The following is an 18,737-nucleotide window of genomic DNA, read 5'->3' as shown; positions in this document are numbered from 1 at the left end:
GTAAATCCCCCAGCGCTTAGAACAGTGCTTTGCACATAGTAAGCGCTTAATAAATGCCATCATTATTATTATTATTATTAAGTCGCTTCACTTCTCTGCACCGCAGTGACCTCCTCTGTAAAATGGGGATGAAGACGGTGAGCCCCACGTGGGACAACCCGATTACCTTGTAAATCCCCCAGCGCTTAGAACAGTGCTTTGCACATAGTAAGCGCTTAATAAATGCCATCATTATTATTATTATTATTAAGTCGCTTCACTTCTCTGCGCCTCAGTTCCCTCCTCTGTAAAATGGGGATGAAGACTGTGAGCCCCTGGTGGGACAACCTGGTCACCTTGTAAATTCCCCAGCGCTTAGAACAGTGCTTTGCACACAGTAAGCGCTTAATAAATGCCATCATTACAGCGTGGCTCAGTGGAAAGAGCTCGGCCTTTGGAGTCAGAGGTCGTGGGTTCAAATCCCGTCTCTGCCACTTGTCAGCTGGGTGACTTTGGGCAGGTCGCTTCACGTCTCTGCGCCTCAGTGACCTCCTCTGTACAATGGGGATGAAGACGGTGAGCCCCACGTGGGACAACCCGGTCACCTTGTAAATCCCCCAGCGCTTAGAACAGTGCTTTGCACACAGTAAGCGCTTAATAAATGCCATCATTACAGCGTGGCTCGGTGGAAAGAGCCCGGGCTTTGGAGTCAGAGGTCGTGGGTTCAAATTCTGTCTCTGCCACTTGTCAGCCGGGTGACTTAGCTTCTCTGCTTCTCTGCGCCTCAGTGACCTCATCCGTCAAATGGGGATGAAGACTTTGAGCCCCCGGTGGGACCACCCGATCACCTTGTCACCTCCCCAGCGCTTAGCACAGCGCTCGGCACGTAGTCAGCGTTTAACCGCTACCGTCGTACTCACCACGGGGTCGGCGGCGGCCGCCGGCGCGCGCGCGCGCGGGGGACTACAACTCCCAGCGTGCCTCGCCGGCGCGCTGCGCATGCGCGGGCGGCCGGCTGCCGCCCGCCTATTGGCCGGCGGGGCCAGGGGGCGGGCCGCGGCCCCGCTCATCTCGCCCTCCGCCATTTGGAGCGCCGAACCCGGCCCCGAGAGGGGCAGCGAGCCGCCGGCTGAGCGCGGGCTTGTTCGGGAGCCCTGCGGGGAAGACGGGGCTCTCCGGGGACATGCCAGCCAAGGTAGTGTAGCCCCGCCCACCCCCCGAGCGCGGACGGGGAACACGTGCCGCCGCCGCCCGCCGTGGGTGTCGTGCCGCCGCCGTCCGCCGTCCGCCAGGGGGCGTCGTGCTCGCCGCCGGCCGCCAGGGGGCGCAGCGCCGCGCCGCGCCGCGCCCGTCCGCCGGCCGCCCCGTGGGGAGTGTCGTCCGCTGGGTGACCCCGGGCAACGCACCCAACATCTCTGGGCCTCAGTTAATCAATCAGTCAATCAATCAATCAATCGTATTTATTGAGTTAGCTCATCCCTCAATTGGGGACTGACACAGCGAGGCCCATGGAGGGTCCAGACAACTCTGCCCTACCCGATTCGCCTGCCACCCCCGCCCGCCCCCAGCGCTTAGTACAGTGCCTGCCACATAGTCACATAGTAACTGCTTAACAAATACCGTAATTTTTCTTTTTCTCCTTCTTCCTTCTTCTCCTCCTTCTTCCTTCTTCTCCTCCTTCTTCCTTCTCCTCCTTCTTCCTTCTTCTCCTCCTTCTTCCTTCTTCTCCATGTTCTTTCTTCTCCTTCTTCCTTACCCTTCTCCTTCTTTCTTCCTTCTTTTTCTTCTCCTTCTTCTCCCCGTTCTTTCTTCTCCTTATTCTTCCTTATCCTTCATCTTCCTTCTCCTCCCTCTCCTCCTTTTTCTTTCTTCTCCTTATTCTTCCTTATCCTTCTCCTTCCTTCTCCTTCTCCCCCTCCTGCTCCTTCTCCTCCTTCTTTCTTCTCCTTATTCTTCCTTATCCTTCTTCTTCCTTCTCCTCCCCCTCCTCCTTTTTCTTTCTTCTCCTTATTCTTCCTTATCCTTCTTCTTCCTTCTCCTTCTCCTCCTCCTCCTCCTTCTCCTCCTTCTTTCTTCTCCTTATTCTTCCTTATCCTTCTTCTTCCTTCTCCTCCCCCTCCTCCTTTTTCTTTCTCCTCCTTCCTTCTTCTCCTTCCTCCTCCTCCTTCTTCCTTCTGTCTTCCTTCTCCTCCTTCCTTGTTTTCCCTCTTCTCCTTCTTCTCCCTTCTTCTCTTTCTTCCTTCTCCTTCCTTCTTCTTCCTTCTCCTCCTCTCCTCCTTTCTTCTCCTTATTCTTCCTTATCCTTCTTCTTCCTTCTCCTCCTCTCCTCCTCCTTTTTCTTTCTTCTCCTTATTCTTCCTTATCCTTCTTCTTCCTTCTCCTTCCCCTCCTCCTCGTCCTTCTCCTCCTCCTTTCTTCTCCTTATTCTTCCTTATCCTTTTTCTTCCTTCTCCTCCCCCTCCTCCTTTTTCTTTCTCCTCCTTCCTTCTCCTTCCTCCTCCTCCTTCTTCCTTCTTTCTTCCTTCTCCTCCTTCCTTGTTTTCCCTCTTCTCCTTCTTCTCCCTTCTTCTCTTTCTTCCTTCTCCTTCCTTCTTCTTCCTTCTCCTCCTCTCCCCCTCCTTTTTCTTCTCCTTATTTTTCCTTATCCTTCTTCTTCCTTCTCCTTCCCCTCCTCCTCGTCCTTCTCCTTCTTTCTTCTCCTTATTCTTCCTTATCCTTCTTCTTCCTTCTCATCCCCCTCCTCCTTTTTCTTTCTCCTCCTTCCTTCTTCTCCTTCCTCCTCCTCCTTCTTTCTTCTTTCTTCCTTCTCCTCCTTCCTTGTTTTCCCTCTTCTTCTTCTCCCTTCTTCTCTTTCTCCTTCCTTCTTCTTCCTTCTTCTTCCTTCTCCTCCCTTCTCCTTCTTCCTTCTCAATCAGTCAGTCATATTTACTGAGCACTTACTGTGTGCAGAGCACTGTACTAAGCGCATGGGAAGTATAAGTTGGCAACATACAGAGACGGTCCCTACCCAACAGTGGGCTCACAGTCTAGAAGGAGGAGACAGAGAACAAAACCAAACATATTAACAAAATAAAATAAATAGAATAGATATGAATAGATAGATATAGATGAATAAATAGAATAGAATAGATATGTACAAGTAAAATAAATAGAGTAATAAATATGTGCAAACATATATACATATATACAGGTGCTGTGGGGAAGGGAAGGAGGTAAGATGGGGGGGATGGAGAGGGGGGTGAGGGGGAGAGGAAGGAGGGGGCTCAGTCTGGGAAGGCCTCCTGGAGGAGGTGAGCTCTCAGTAAGGCCTTGAAGGGAGGAAGAGAGCTAGCTTGGCAGATGGGCAGAGGGAGGGCATTCCAGGCCCGGGGGAGGACGTGGGCCGGGGGTCGATGGCGGGACGGGCGAGAGCGAGTACAGTGAGGAGATTAGCGGTGGCAGAGGAGCGGAGGGTGCGGTGCGGGCTGGGCTGGAGAAGGACAGAAGGGAGGTGAGGTAGGAGGGGGCGAGGTGATGGACAGCCTTGAAGCCAAGGGTGAGGAGTTTCTGCCTGATGTGCAGATTGATTGGTAGCCACTGGAGATTTTTGAGGAGGGGAGTAACATGCCCAGAGCCTTTCTGGACAGAGACAATCCGGGCAGCGGCGTGAAGTGTGGATTGAAGTGGGGAGAGACAGGAGGTTGGGAGATCGGAGAGGAGGCTGATGCAGTAGTCCAGACGGGATAGGATGACAGCTTGAACGAGCAGGGTAGCGGTTTGGATGGAGAGGAAAGGGTGGATCTTGGCGATGTTGTGGAGCTGAGACCGGCAGGTTTTGGTGATGGCTTGGATGTGAGGGGTGAACGAGAGAGCCGAGTCCAGGATGACACCAAGGTTCCCCTCCTTCTTCTTCCTTCTTTCTTACTTCTTCTTCTCCTCCTTCCTTGTTTTCCTTCTTCTCCTTCTCCCTTCTTCTCTTTCTTCTTCCTTCTCCTTCTTCCTCCTCCTCCTTCTCCTCCTTCCTTCTTCTCCTTCCTCCTCCTCCTTCTTCTTCCTTCTTTCTTCCTTCTTCTCCTCCTTCCTTGTTTTCCTTCTTCTCCTTCTTCTCCCTTCGCTTTCTTCTTCCTTCTCCTTTTTCTTCCTTCTCCTTCTTCTTCCTTCTTTCTTCCTTCTCCTTTTCCTCCTCCTCCTCCTCCTCCTTCTCTTCCCTTTTCTTGGAGAAGAAGAATCTTTTATTGGATGGGGAGTGACTGAGTCTCTCTCTCCCCCCACCAACACACACACTCTCACACCCACAAACACACAGTCTCTCTCATCTCTGTCTCTCCTCTTCTCTCTCTCCCACAGGACTAAAAGACCAAACCCTCAACATCCAGAGCCTACAGAGGGTTTCCCCACTATGGTAAATGGGCTTTCGTAGCCATGAGAAACAATCAGTCCATGGTATTTACTGTGGGCAGAGCACTGTACAAGTGCTTGGGAAAGTACGATCTAAGAGTCGGTAGACACCGTGTGCCTTCAGAAAAAACAACCTGGGCATACAGAATGACTTTTTTCCCTTTGGGAATTTTGGGGACTTGTGAAAAAGATCCCTGATCCTACGTACAGTCAGTTCTCCAGAAACATGGCAGTTGTGTACCTAAAGAATATTCCATCGCGGGAAACTTATGCTTTGATCACTCTCATGTATTCCTGCCAAACGTTTTTCTTTCGGGGGCCATAGCTACCAACGTTGTTATATTGTACTTGCCTAAGTGCTTAGTACAGTGCTCTGCTCAATAAGTATGGCTGATGGATTTTTTCATTGAATTTTGTAAAGACAAGTTGTGTGTTGTGGGGAGAACATTCCCTAAATACTCATTAGGGAAACATACAATGAAAACACATATTATAGAACTGGTCATACAAGTAACCTGAGTCCCGCACTCTAAATAGGCTTATGAGTTCGGCAGAAAGCTCAGGCATTTCCACTGTTAAAAGGGGTCACGGACGGCCTCAGTTTCCTCACCTGTGAAACGGGGATTAAATACTCCTCAGACTGTGTCCAACCTGATCATCTCGTTTCTATCCCAGCGCTTAGTACAGTGTTCGGCCCATAGTAAACTCTTGACTCAGAAACCGAAGATCATGGCCCCCCGCCTCACCTCTGTCCCCTCCCCACAGCACCTGTATATATGTATATATGTTTGGATGTATTTATTACTCTATTTTATTTGTACATATTTATTCTATTTTATTTTGTTAATATGTTTTGTTTTGTCGTCTGTCTCCCCCTTCTGTGAGCCCACTGTTGGGTAGGGACCGTCTCCATATGTTGCCAACTTGGACTTCCCAAGCGCTTAGTACAGTGCTCTGCACACAGTAAGTGCTCAATAAATATGACTGACTGAATGAATGAATGAATGAATGAATGCCCTGGCTGGTCATCTCACAGGGCGCGTTATTGGCCACAAGTGTAGTGAGGAAGCGTCAAATGGTTCAGTACAACCTATCGATATAACAGCAAAAGCAGCAAGTCACTTAAGTTCTCTGTTTCCTCATCTGTGATTGAATATTGGCTCTCTCCGGTTTTTTGGCCAGCCCTTGCTGGGCACATAGTAAGTGCTTAACAAACACTATCATTAGTAGTAGTAATGACTCAAATCCTACGTCCTGGCAGTAGGAAAACCGTCTTCCCTCCCCAACTCAACCTAAGCCTAAAGCCTTAGACTAAAGAGCAGCCCTAGATTGTTCTTTGTGGACAGAGATCATCATCATCATCAATCGTATTTATTGAGCGCTTACTATGTGCAGAGCACTGTACTAAGCGCTTGGGAAGTACAAATTGGCAACACGTAGAGAGAGATGATAGGTTTACCAACTCTTGTAATCTCTCAAGTCACTCTACCCAGTAATCACTCCGAATATACCACTGATCAGTTGAGGTAGTGGCTTCACCCTCAATATTTGAGCAGTCCTGTTAAACTCTGCAGTACTCACCCCAATCTTGCCCTAATCTATTTTTGGTAGTGTGGGGCAAGATATCATACCTATTAATTGTACTGTGCTTTCCCAAGCACTTCATTCAATGTTTTTATTTTATTATTTATTTCTTTATTTATGTATTTATTTTACTTGTACATATCTATTCTATTTATTTTCTTTTGTTAGTATGTTTGGTTTTGTTCTCTGTCTCCCCCTCTTAGACTGTGAGCCCACTGTTGAGTAGGGACCGTCTCTATATGTTGCCAACTTGTACTTCCCAAGCGCTTAGTGCTCTGCACGCAGTAAGCGCTCAATAAATACAATTGATTGATTGATTGTTTTTGCACTAAGGAAGCATTCAGTAAATGTCACTGATTGATTGAGAGCCTTCTCGGAAATATTCAGCCCCATGGATAAATCTCCATGTCCGCTGACATTGTCGATGCAAAAGTCAAGTGCAGATTAAAAACAAAAATGAAATGTGCTTTTAGTGCCGTTTGTTAAGAGCTTACTGTGCGTCAAACATTGTACTAAGTGCTAGGATAGGTACAAGTTAAGTAGGTCAGACACAGTCCCTGTCCCGCTTGGGGCCCACAGTCTAAGTAGGAAGGAGAACAGCTATTTAATCCCCATTTTGCAGTTGAGGAAACTGAGGCGCAGAGAAATTAGGTGACTTGCCTAAGGTCACACAGCAAGCAGTTGTCAGAGCTGGAATTAGAACCCAAGACCTCTGACTACCAGGAACGTGCTCTTTCCAGTAGGTCACTCTGCTTCTCTGCCTGTAGCTGTGCCAGTGTTGGGCTAGGTTGCTTTGAATTTAGACAGTCTTTTAGACTGTGAGCCCACTGTTGGGGAGGGACTGTCTCCATATGTTGCCAATTTGTACTTCCCAAGCGCTTAGTACAGTGCTCTGCACGTAGTAAGTGCTCAATAAATGCGATTGATGATGATGATGATGATGAAAGGGAAGGGACCCAGGAGGCAAGGCTTCTGGAACAACTGGTGGTATAAATTAAAAACTTACTATGTGCCAGAAACTGTACTAATTGCTGGGGTGTTAAAAGATCTTCAGAGGGGATATAGCTTGTGAATCTAGCTTTATCTCTATTTATTCTGATGACTTGATACCTGTCTCCGTGTTTTGTTGTCTGTCTCCCCCTTCTAGACTGTGAGCCCGTTGTTGGGTAGGGACCGTCTCCATATGTTGCCAACTTGTACTTCCCAAGCGCTTAGTACAGTGCTCTGCACACAGCAAGCACTCAGTAAATACGATTAGATATAGACCATGTCCCACGTTGGATTCACCGTCTTAATCCCTGTTATGTCACACAGCAGAGCCTGGATTGGAACCCAGGTCCTCCGGCTCCCCGGCCGGTGCTGTTTCCACTAGGCCACGCGGCTTCTCAATTATGCTTGCTCGTGTATTATGGTTAAAATTCCGATTCCAAGTTATCTTTCTTTTCTCCCCCTTCTAGTTGAAACTAAAGACGGAGGGGAAGCTGGCAAAGCAGATCTGCAAAGTTGTGTTGGACCATTTTGACAAACAGTACACCAGAGAACTTGGAGATGCGTGGACCACAGTAAGGTCTGTGTAATTTGTCTGTTGATAGTGCGTGCAGTCTCCCAGAAAGTGTCTGGGAAAGCGAAAAGGGAAATTTGATACTAGTCGGGTAAGGTTGGAATTCCATCAGATGGGATTTGTTCTTTGGACTTTTCTGAAATGATTTCTAGGAAGAAAGACCTAGGGCCTGTTGTAGTTAGGGCAGAAAAGTCTTTGCCTAATGAGAAGAAGCAGGCAGTCCATATTATTCCTTTGCCTCTCCTTCATTGTGGGGAAACATCCCTGGGGGTCAAAGGGAAGAAAAAGGATCTGGTACTTTTTTCAAATTCCTGGTGAAGGGGCCCATCCTTAAAAGCGTATACTGCTGACCCACACTTTGCACAGGTTTCCATGTTAAATTCAAAAGAGTGTTACCATCCAAATCTGTGAAAGAATTGATAGAGCACGCTGCAGTTATAAAAACAACCCATGTTTGCTGTCAAAGTGGCATGGGGTTGGGAGTTAGGGAACTTAGTTCTGGCTCTGCCACTAACCTGCCGTGTGTAACCTTGGCAAGTCACCCAAATTTTCTGTGACTCCAAAATGGGGACAAAATACCTGTATTCCCCCACTCTGCATAGTTACTGTGACCCTTACATGCAACAGGGACTGTGTCCAACCTCATTATCTTGTGTGTACCTCAGGGCTTAGTACAGTGCTTGACACATAGTAAAGACTTTCAAAATACCATAATTCTTATTATTATTACTAGCATTTGTGAGTAGCGTCTGTAAATTGTTAGAAAGTAAACGCTGCTACTAAAGAAGTACTACTGTTCCGTCAAGTATTGCCCTACTCTGGTGGTAGTGAAAGGCACCAGATTCTTCTTCAGCGATAGTCATGCCCACGGATGAATCCCACTGTCCACTGTGACATCTTTAAGGGGCAGCTGGGCAGAGTCTTTTTCTTTTGAACCATCATCATCAATCGTATTTATTGAGGATGATGATGATGGTTCAAAAGAAAAAGACTCTGCCCAGCTGCCCCTTAAACCATGCTGCCTGTCAGGTCAGAGACATAATAATAAGAAGAATTATTACAATAATTATAGTATTTGTAAAGCGCTTACTATGTGCCAGGCACTGCACTAAGGACTGGGGCGGACACCAGGGCATTTGACCTTGTAGCTTTGTGTTGAAAGAGTAGGGTCCTGGGAGCAGGGATACCGGGATATCAGCCAAGGCAACCACCGTTCAACGGGAAGGAGACCATCCTAGCAGTCAGGTGACGGGGACCCCGTCTTCATTTTGAGACATTCTCTTAGCCACAAGGCAGCCTGCTGTCCCTCACTGCCGACGGTTTTCCAAACACACAAATACCAGTGTAAACTTGCTCTGCACACAGTAAGCGCTCAATAAATACGATTGATGATGATAAACTTGAAACATTGTGTGCTGAACTGTTTAAAAATAGGCCTCACTTCGATTTGGTGCTTTAAATTGGTTGCACAAGCCTCCTCCAGTGGATTACATAATCAATGACATGAATTCAAATTTTTTCCACCAAGCATTGCTATTCATAATAATAATAAAATACATTGAGGTATTTTGTAAGCTCTCACTATGTGCCAAGCACTGTAGTAAGCGCTGGGGAAGATACGAGGTCATTCATTCTATTGCATTTATTGAGCGCTCACTTTGTGCAAAGCACTGTACTAAGTGCTTGGGAGAGTACCGTGTAATAACGCACAGACACATTCCTGTCATCATCATCATCAATCGTATCTATTGAGCGCTTACTATGTGCAGAGCACTGTACTAAGCGCTTGGGAAGTACAAATTGGCAACATATAGAGACAGTCCCTACCCAACAGTGGGCTCACAGTCTAGAGCTCCATTGCCGCTTGCCTAGCTCCATTTCCTCCACCTGGAATCAAGCTTAAACAGGGTGAGAAACTTAGGAAAGGTAAATGTCAGTGGAAATGCTACACACTGTGGGAATTAAGACTTAATTTGATAGCAAAAGAACGGTAAATTCCTGGTGGCAATACTGTCCCTTCCCTGTTATTCTCCTTTAGGATACAAATGCAATCTAAAGGGAGAGTCTGGCCTCAAATATTATTTTCCACTGCCCTCACTTCTTGGTGCTGATCTCTCTCCCAGTACTACTTCAACTTAGTGCCTTGTCAGTCCTGTTAATGACATTCCCTGGGTTTCCTTGCTTTCTAATTAGAGAACGAAAGCTGCTACAGTGTACTGTAAATGACAATAGCTTTGTCTGAAAGGAATGAGGATTTGATTCATTTCTAAATGCCTTCGACAAAACAGAGGCAAAGGTAGCAACTGCGGGATGCTTTCCCCTGTGTCTTCTAGAAATTGTATCCCCTGCCTTTCATTTTAAACTACTGAAACAGGTTTGGTGGATGTCCGTTCTTTAGATGCCTGCTGCCTTTAGATAGCATTTGAGGAAGCACTTTAACACCTAAAGCATTTTAAAACCGAATATCATGCAAATTAAGCGTCATTACTTGGAGAGAGGTACTGTGGAGAGGCACTTAAGGCAGTCACAAGTCGGGAAAAAGGCACCTCACTTCCACTTTCCCACTAATGAGCCAGAACAGGCCAGAGAATAGGCCAGCGACTTTCCCAGCTTCCTCAGGTGGTATGTCTTTCAAACTCGGAATGTTAATCTCGTGCTTTTTATTCTGATCCACCTAGGGACATCCTCATCTCTCCACTGTCCTGGCAACATGCCGTCCTGTTCAATCGGTTCAACTATCCTTCTGAACTGGAGAAAGATTTACATTTGAAGGGATATCACCAGCTCTTTCAAGGGACTTTACCTTATTACCCCGAGTCACTGAAGTGCTTCGTTAGCAGAGCTCCTGGCCGAATGCCTCCAGAGAGACACCGGTTTGGTAACCTGAAAAAATACTATCTCCTGAATGCGGCCTCCCTCCTTCCGGTGCTGGCTCTCGAGCTGAAGGATGGAGAAAGACTTCTGGACATGTGTGCTGCCCCTGGGGGGAAATCCATAGCCTTCCTGCAGTGTGCCTCACCAGGTAAGGTGATTTTTTCGGCCTGTTACTGGGTCAGATCTTAAATAACGGAACCCATCCTCATCATCAGTGGTATTTATTGAGCGCTTAATGTATAAAGGGCATTTATACAATGTACTCAGTGCTTGGGAGAGTACAGTACAACAAAGTTGGTAGACACATTCCCCGCCCACAATGAGTTTACGGTCTAAGAGGACGAGCTGGGGGTACTAAAGTGATTCTAAACCTAGAGGCCTATGGAGTGGAAAGAAGTCTGGGCATTTCAGTGAATGATATAAGAGAAGCAGCGTGGCACAAGCGCTTAGTACAGTGCTCTGCACATAGTAAGCGCTCAATAAATACGATTGATGATAGTGGAAGGAGCCCGGGCTTGGGTGTCAGAGGTCGTGGGTTCTAATCCCGGCTCCGCTACTTATCAGCTGTGCGACTTTGGGTTAGTCGCTTCACTTCTCTGGGCCTCAGTTCCCTCATCTGCAAAATGGGGGTGAAGACCGTGAGCCCCACGTGGGTGAAGACCGTGAGCCCCACGTGGGACAACCTGATCACCTTGTATCCCCCCCAGCGCTTAGAACAGTGCTAGGCACATAGTAAGCGCTTAACAAATACCAACATTATTATTATTATTGTTGACCTTTAGCAGACATGCTGTGTGGTCTTGTGTTCATTCATTCATATTTATTGGGCACTCACTGTGTGCAGAGCACTGTACCGGGCTCTCAGAAAGTACAATTCAGAGACAATCCCTGCCCACAACAGGCTCACAGTCTGGAATCGGGGAGACAGACATTGAAACAAGTAAACAGGTATCAATGGCATCAGTTTAAATGAATAGAATTATAGATATATACACATCAAAACAAGTGAACGGGCTTTAATATAAATAAATAGAATTATAGATAGGCACATATATTCATTCAATCGTAGCTATTGAGGGCTTACTGTGTGCAGAGCACTGTACTAAGCGCTTGATATATACACAAGTGCCGTGGGGCGGGGAGGGAGGGAGAGCAAAGGGAGCGAGTCGGATCGATGTGGAGGGGAGAGGGAGCTGAGGAGAAGGGGGGCTTAGTCTGGGAAGGCCTTCTGGAGGAGGTGAGCCTTCAGGTGGGCTTTGAAGTGTGATTGTTTGGCGGATTTGAGGAGGGAGGGTATTCCAGGCCAGAGTTAAGATGCGGCGAGGGGTCGACGACGGGACAGGGGAGAGTGTCATGGGTTCAAATCCTGGCTCCGCCAACTGTCAGCTGTGTGACCTTGGGCAAGTCACTTCACTTCTCTGGGCCTCAGTTACCTCATCTGGAAAATGGGGATAAAGACTGTGAGGCCCCCCACGGGACAACCTGATCACCTTGTAGCCTCCCCAGCGCTCAGAACAGTGCTTTGCACACAGTAAGTGCTTAATAAATGCCATTATTATTATTATCATTATTATTATTATTATCAGGGTGCATCTCTTGTTGGTTGCACCCGAGAGTGCCCACCTACTGACATCTTTTTCCAGTTACTTTATTCTCCTAGAGAGCCCGAGTCACGGGCCAGGAAGTTTATCTCCTAGGTCACACGGCACCTGTAATGATTTTTGTTGCTTACGTTTAGGGAAGGGGAAATGTCATTTTGCCTGAATTGTACGCTTTATACATTTTTCTAAATAAGCATAAGATAATGATTAGTGATTAAAATGCCAAATACTGATTCATTAGTATAAGAGTGCTGACTTTCAACGTTTCTCCTTAGGTCATCTTCACTGTAACGAATATGATGTTCTGAGATCGAGGTGGCTGAAAAAGACACTTGAATCCTTTGTTCCACAACCCCTGGTTAATTTAATTAAGGTCTCCGAATTGGATGGACGGGAGATTGGGGATGTCCAGCCCGGAACATTTGACAAGGTAAACATTACTGCATATTAACAGTTTGACTAGATATTGCTCCCTCTGTTTTCCACCTACTAAAGTTTCTCTGGGCCTGAGATTTTTGGGGCAGCTTGTTTCTAGGCCCCTAAAGAGGTTTCAGAGAAAAGATCTTCCATGGAATTGGTGTCTGTGTACAAACATGTACACTGCTACCAATGGTGAGTCCATTGTGCGGCACTTTGTATGACCTGATTTTTAGGAATTAAAGTGGGATCTTTTGAATTTGAAGTAGGCATCGTGGTAAACTCAATGGAAAAAAACTCCTTTGCTAAAGTTTCTACCACCTAATAAATGTGAAATCTTATCAGGATTTTTTTCAAGGGTTGCTAAAGTATTGGCAAAATGTAATATTCTTGTGGGTGTTTTCAGCTTTTCCACACCCTACAAGTAGACGCTGGGTTACTTTTGACCATTGTGTAGATGCTATTCACTGTTCTCTTCTCCCGTTCTAGGTCTTAGTTGATGCCCCGTGTTCAAATGATCGAAGCTGGTTATTCTCATCTGATAGCCAGCAGGCTTCCTACAGAATTGGTCAGCGGAAGAAATTACCTATTCTACAGCTGGAGCTACTAAGGTAAGGGAGAGATGGAAAATTGCTAAAAAGCATTTAAAAGAACCAATTACCTTGTATTTTCAGAACGGTTGTTATTAAATCAGGATGTACGATATCGAACATATTTCTTATTCTTGGTTTTAAGGTTCACACTTAGCTCTCCCGTCCCCCCTCACGTCACTGAGTTCCTACTCCAAACTAGTCCTCACATTCCACTTTTGCAACTTCAGCCTTGTCACTGCACTTTGCTCATCTATCTAGCCCCAGACCCCCCTCTGTGCTGGAACTCCCTCACATAAGACCTTATTTCCCCTATTCCCTCTCCCACACCTGTGCACCTGGAATCATATCTTTACACTTGGCCATCTCCCCTATCTGTAATTTACTTGAATGTCTTTCTCCCCCCCTAGACTGAAAGCTCCTTGTGTGTCTATAGCCCCTCTCTATTACACTGTCCTTTTCCATGCTCTGCATACAGTAAGCACTCAAAAAACACCATGGGTATACCCCTCACATCCTACCCTAAAATTCTGCCAAGTGCGCAGTTATTGAAGTGGATAGGGGTTTTGCAGCTTGACCCATCCGGCACCCCATTTATGTGAAGTAAAAAAAAAAATCGCACGTTTTTTTCAAAGGGTATTTATTGTAGGTTGTCTTCAGGAAGGTGGCTTAGACTTCCCCAGTAAATGATTTTCTTCCTCCTCTTCTGTTGGGCAGCAGCCGTCTAGCCTCAGTGATACCGCTGCATGAAACAGCAAGGCCTGCAAGACTAAATAGTGGGTTTGGGATGGTTCTAAACTGTTCTCGAGTAACATGGTCTGAAAAGAAAAGAGCACACAACCCCTTATACTTGATGAAGGAGATCCTTTTGGATTATTTTATGTTCCGGACAGGGATAGGTTGGGGGTAGATTCCCGGCTTATGAATGAGACTTTCTAATGACCAGGAAAACTCGATGGTAAGATTGAAAAAAACCTGAAAACCTTATTGTTTCCCATGCTTGGTAAACCCCGTTACGATAAACTAGCAACACGGATGAGCATGTAGGACACGAGCTGATGTCCACTTTCTCTGAAAGGCATCCCTTCTAACAGGGGCCATCACAGCGAGTAGTTAGAAACATGCTTTCGGGTGTCTTCCTACTACCGGGTGATTTTACTGCATTTTAGAAAATAGTTTGCATAGAAAATATTCTAAGTGAATGATGAAAGGTGTGGTTTACCCAAGGATCTCGATTCCACAACTGCCGCTGAGAAAAGTTGCGGTCCATTCCAGTTGAGGCTCTTCGAAACTTGGAAAGCAGAAGTGTAGCTTGAACATCAGTTCAGTTCGGAATGAAGATCAATCAGTGATACTTATTGAGCGCTTACTGTGTTTAAGAGCACTGTACTAAGGACTTGGGTGAGTACAATACAACAGGGTTGGTAGACACATTTCCTTTTCAGATAAATGTCAGGGAAGCTGTAACCTGCTTGCTCAGCTTATGGTTTTGGGAAGCTTCTTGGTTTACATATCGGATCAAAGAGAAGCCTGAACTTGTAGGGGCTGGCAGGTAACCTTACTATCCACCTGTAAGCTGTAGTGAAAGGTCTGGCCAGATCGGTTTCTCCTTAAATGATAATGATGGCATTTATTAAGCGCTTACTATGTGCAAAGCACTGTTCTGAGCGCTGAAAAATTAGGGAGGGATCCTACCGTGGCAGTATGCTCCAACTCCCACTTTTTCGGGGAGTTAGAGAAACAGCATGGAAGGTCTGCAGTGATGCTGAATGTAATGAGCATTGAAATGTATTTCTTGAGCTTTGCTTAAATTAGCATTTTTCATTGAATTTTGTAAGTCTTGCTAGGAATCGTAAGCATCCCAGAAATCCAGTTTTGAAGTTTAAAAGACAGTAGAAGGTAATAGAAATACCGTTAGGGAATTTGATTAGAATACGGCCTTATCTTTGTATAGTGTTTCACTTGGGTAGGATTGAAAATATAGAAAAAAACAGAAGAGGGGCGAAGCATGGTTATAAGGGCCTGGAAAGTCTTTGTTGGGCAAGGGAGTTTTGTAACCCTTAGAGGAAGGTTATATTTTACAGCAGAAATAGGAGTATTTTATTGCAGTAATGCATCATGTCACCGATTTTCTCTGAAGAAATCAAATCACATTTAAAACACTGACCTCTTCTGGTTTCCTCCTCAGAATTTGACATGTAAAATTTAATTTGTGAACTTATGGAAAAAGGAAGCACAGATCATTTGGTGAGGTTTGTAAATTTGTATAAAATAATTTCTGATAATATTTAAACGGTGCTTTTCCGACAGCAAGAATCTTGTTTAAAGTACACAAAAAAGGAGGAGCATCAACTATGCCCTCTGAAGAACAAGATTAAAAAAAAACTCCTAGGAGAGTTTGAAGGTTTTTTTTTTTTCCCTTTAAATTCCCTGCTGTGCTTGAAATAGGAGAAACGAGCACATTCCTTTGTAAGAGCCGGCGTAGCCTAGAGGTAAGGCTCTTGCCTTGAAAGCAAGGCAGCCGTGGGTTCAAATCCCCACTCTCCCAACTTGGGCTGTAATACTGAGAATTTAAAAATTCTCATTTCCCAAGTGGGACTAGAACCCATGACCTCAAGGTCCTGAGGCAAAGCCCTTAGCCCTATGCCACAGAGCAGGCTGCTTAAATTCAAAGGTTTTGTGGGACTTGCCTCCTCTAGTAATGACTAACTACATACACCTACAGTCAATTAAGACTATCTCCTCTCCTTTTTTTTTTCTTCTCCTCTCCTCTCCTCTCCCCCTCCTCTCTTCCTCTCCTCTCCTCTCCTCTCCTCTCCTCTCCTCTCCCCTCCCCTCCCCCCTCCCCCTCCCCCCTCCCCTCCTCTCTTCTTCCTCTCCTCTCCTCTCCCCCTCCTCTCTTCCTCTCCTCTCCCCCCTCCCCCCTCCCCCCTCCCCCCTCCCCTCCTCTCTTCCTCTCCTCTCCTCTCCCCCTCCTCTCCTCCTCTCCTCTCCCCCTCCTCTCCTCCTCTCCTCTCCCCCTCCTCTCCTCCTCTCCTCTCCTCCTCTCCTCTCCCCCCTCCCCCCTCCCCTCCTCTCCTGTCCTCCTGCCTCTCCTCTCCTCTCCCCACTCCTCTCTCCCCCTCCCCTCCTCTCTTCCTCTCCTCTCCTCCTCTCCTCTCCCCCTCCTCTCCTCCTCTCCTCTCCTCCTCTCCTCTCCCCCCTCCCCCCTCCCCTCCTCTCCTCTCCTCTCCTCTCCCCACTCCTCTCTCCCCCTCCCCTCCTCTCTTCCTCTCCTCTTCTCCTCTCCTCTCCCCCTCCTCTCCTCCTCCTCCTCTCCGCTCCTCCTCTCCTCTCTCCTCCTCTCTTCTCCTCCTCCTCTCCTCCTCTCCTCTCCGCTCCTCCTCTCTCCTCCTCTCCTCTCTTCCTCTCCTCTCCGCTCCTCCTCTCCTCTCTCCTCCTCTCCTCTCTTCCTCTCCTCTCCTCTCTTCTCTCTTCCTCTCCTCTCCCCTCTCCTCTCTTCCTCTCTCCTCTCTTCTCTCTCCTCTCCTCTCTCTCCTCTCCCCTCCTCTCTCCTCTCTCCCCTCCTCCTCCTCTCCTCTCCTCTCCTCTCTCCTCTCCTCTCCTCCTCTCCTCTCCTCTCCTCTTCCTCCTCTCCTCTTCCTCCTCTCCTCTCCTCCTCCTCTCCTCTCCTCCTCTCCTCTCCTCCTCCTCTCCTCTCCTCGCCTCTCCTCTCTTCCTCTTCTCCTCTCCTCCTCCTCTCCTCTCCTCCTCCTCCTCTCCTCTCCTCTCTTCCTCCTCTCCTCTCCTCTCCTCCTCCTCTCCTCTCTCCTCTCCTCCTCCTCTCCTCTCCTCTCTCCTCTCCTCCCCTCTCTCCTCTCCTCTCCTCCTCCTCTCTCCTCTCCTCTCTCCTATCCTCTCTCTCCTACCACTCTACTGTCCTCTCTCTCTCTTCTCTCCGCGCTCTCCTCCTCCTCTCTCTCCATCTCCTCTCTCCTCCTCTCCTCTCCTCACCTCTCCTCTCCTCTCCTCTACCACACACCTACCTCCTCCTCTCCTCTCACTTCCTCTCCTCTCCTCCACCAACTACTCCTACCACTCCTCACTCCACTCCACCACTCTCCACACCATCTCAACCACACTCCTCCACTCCACTCACATCTATCCTATCCTCACTACCTCTCCTCAACCACTCCACTCACTACTTCTCATCTCCATTCCATCACTCTCACTCCTCTCCACTCTCTCACCACTCACCTACTCCTCTCCTCTCTTCCTCCTCTCCTCCTCCTCTCCTCTCCTCTCTCCTCTACCACTCTCCACTCTCTCTCCTCTCCTCTCCTCTCCTCTCTCCTTCTTCCTCTCTTCCACCTCTCCTCCTCCACTCCTACCTCACTCTCCTCTTCCTCTCCTACACCTCACACTCCTCTCCTCTCCTCACTCTCCTCTCCTCTCCTCCTCCTCTCCTCTCCTCTCCTCCTCCTCTCCTCTCCTCCTCCTTCTCTCCTCTCCTCTCCTCCTCCTTCTCTCCTCTCCTCTCCTCCTCCTTCTCTCCTCTCCTCTCCTCTCTCCTCTCCTCTCCTCCTCCTTCTCTCCTCTCCTCTCCTCTCCTCTCTCCTCTCCTCTCCTCCTCCTCTCCTCTCCTCTCTCCTCACCTCTCCTCCTCACCTCTCCTCTCTCTCTCTCTTCCCTCCTCTCCTACTCCTCTCCTCCTCTCTCCTCTCCTCTCTCTCCTCTATCTCTCCTCCTCTCCTCTCCTCTCCTCTACCTTCCTCTCTCCTCTCCTCTTCCTCCTTCTCTCCCTCTCTCCTCTCCTCTCCTCCTCCTTCTTCCTCCTCTCTCCTCACTCCTCCTCTCCTCTCCTCTCTCCTCTCCTCTCCTCTCTCTCCTCTCCTCTCTCCTCTCCTCTCTCCTCTCCTCTCCTCTCCTCCTCTCCTCTCCTCTCCTCCTCCTTCTCTCCTCTCCTCTCCTCTCTCCTCTCCTCCTCCTCTCCTCTCTCCTCTCCTCTCTCCTCTCCTCTCCTCTCCTCCTCCTCTCCTCTCCTCTCCTCTCTCCTCTCCTCTCCTCTCTCCTCTCCTCCTCCTCTCCTCTCCTCTCTCCTCTCCTATCTCTCCTCTCCTTTCTCCTCTCCTCCTCCTCTCCTCTCCTCCTCCTCCTCTCCTCTCCTCTCTCCTCTCCTCCTCCTCTCCTCTCCTCCCCTCCTCCTCTCCTCTCTCCTCTCCTCTCCGCTCCTCTCTCCTCTCCTCCTCCTCTCCTCTCTCCTCTCCTCTCCTCTCCTCCTCCTTCTCTCCTCTCCTCTCCTCCTCTCCTTCTCTTCACTTCCTCTCCTCCTCTCTCCTCTCCCCATCATCTCTCTCCTTCCTCTCTCCTCTCTCCTCCTATCCTCTCCTCTCCTCCTCTCCTCTATCTCTCCTCTCCTCTTCCTTTCACCTCTCTCCTCCTCTCCCTCTTCCTCTACTCCTCATCTCCTCTCCTCCTCTCCTCCTCCTCTCCTCTCTCCTCTCCTTCCTCCTCACCTCTCTCTCACCTCTCTCCCCTCTCTCCTCTCCTCTCCTCCTCCTCTCTTCTCTCCTCTCTCCTCTCCTCCTCTCTCTCTCTTTCCTCTCCGCTCTCCTCTCCTCTCTCCTCTCCTCTCCTCTCCTCTCTCCTCTCCTCTCCTCCTCCTCTCCTCTCCTCCTCCTCTCCTCTCCTCCTCCTCTCCTCTCCTCCTCCTCTCCTCTCCTCCTCCTCTCCTCTCCTCTCCTCCTCCTCTCCTCTCTCCTCTCCTCTCTTCCT

The 18,737-nt window shown here is 48.2% G+C and overlaps 1 protein-coding gene across 1 annotated transcript in view; it reads left to right on the top strand.

The window, feature by feature from the left end:
* Positions 1 to 1,085: 1,085 nt before the first annotated feature.
* The window catches only part of NSUN3 (NOP2/Sun RNA methyltransferase 3), a 41,001-nt gene continuing 23,349 nt past the window's right edge, over positions 1,086 to 18,737 (top strand). The window contains exons 1-5 of the mRNA XM_038766092.1: positions 1,086 to 1,174; positions 7,398 to 7,507; positions 10,180 to 10,523; positions 12,252 to 12,406; positions 12,883 to 13,004. Coding sequence (XP_038622020.1) covers positions 1,163 to 1,174; positions 7,398 to 7,507; positions 10,180 to 10,523; positions 12,252 to 12,406; positions 12,883 to 13,004 — 743 coding nt within the window. The 5' untranslated portion in view covers positions 1,086 to 1,162. The remainder of the gene's footprint in view (positions 1,175 to 7,397; positions 7,508 to 10,179; positions 10,524 to 12,251; positions 12,407 to 12,882; positions 13,005 to 18,737) is intronic.

Source organism: Tachyglossus aculeatus, chromosome 24 (assembly GCF_015852505.1).
Source record: "Tachyglossus aculeatus isolate mTacAcu1 chromosome 24, mTacAcu1.pri, whole genome shotgun sequence".
NCBI lineage: Eukaryota > Metazoa > Chordata > Mammalia > Monotremata > Tachyglossidae > Tachyglossus > Tachyglossus aculeatus.
This window is presented reverse-complemented; position numbering and strand designations above follow the sequence as displayed.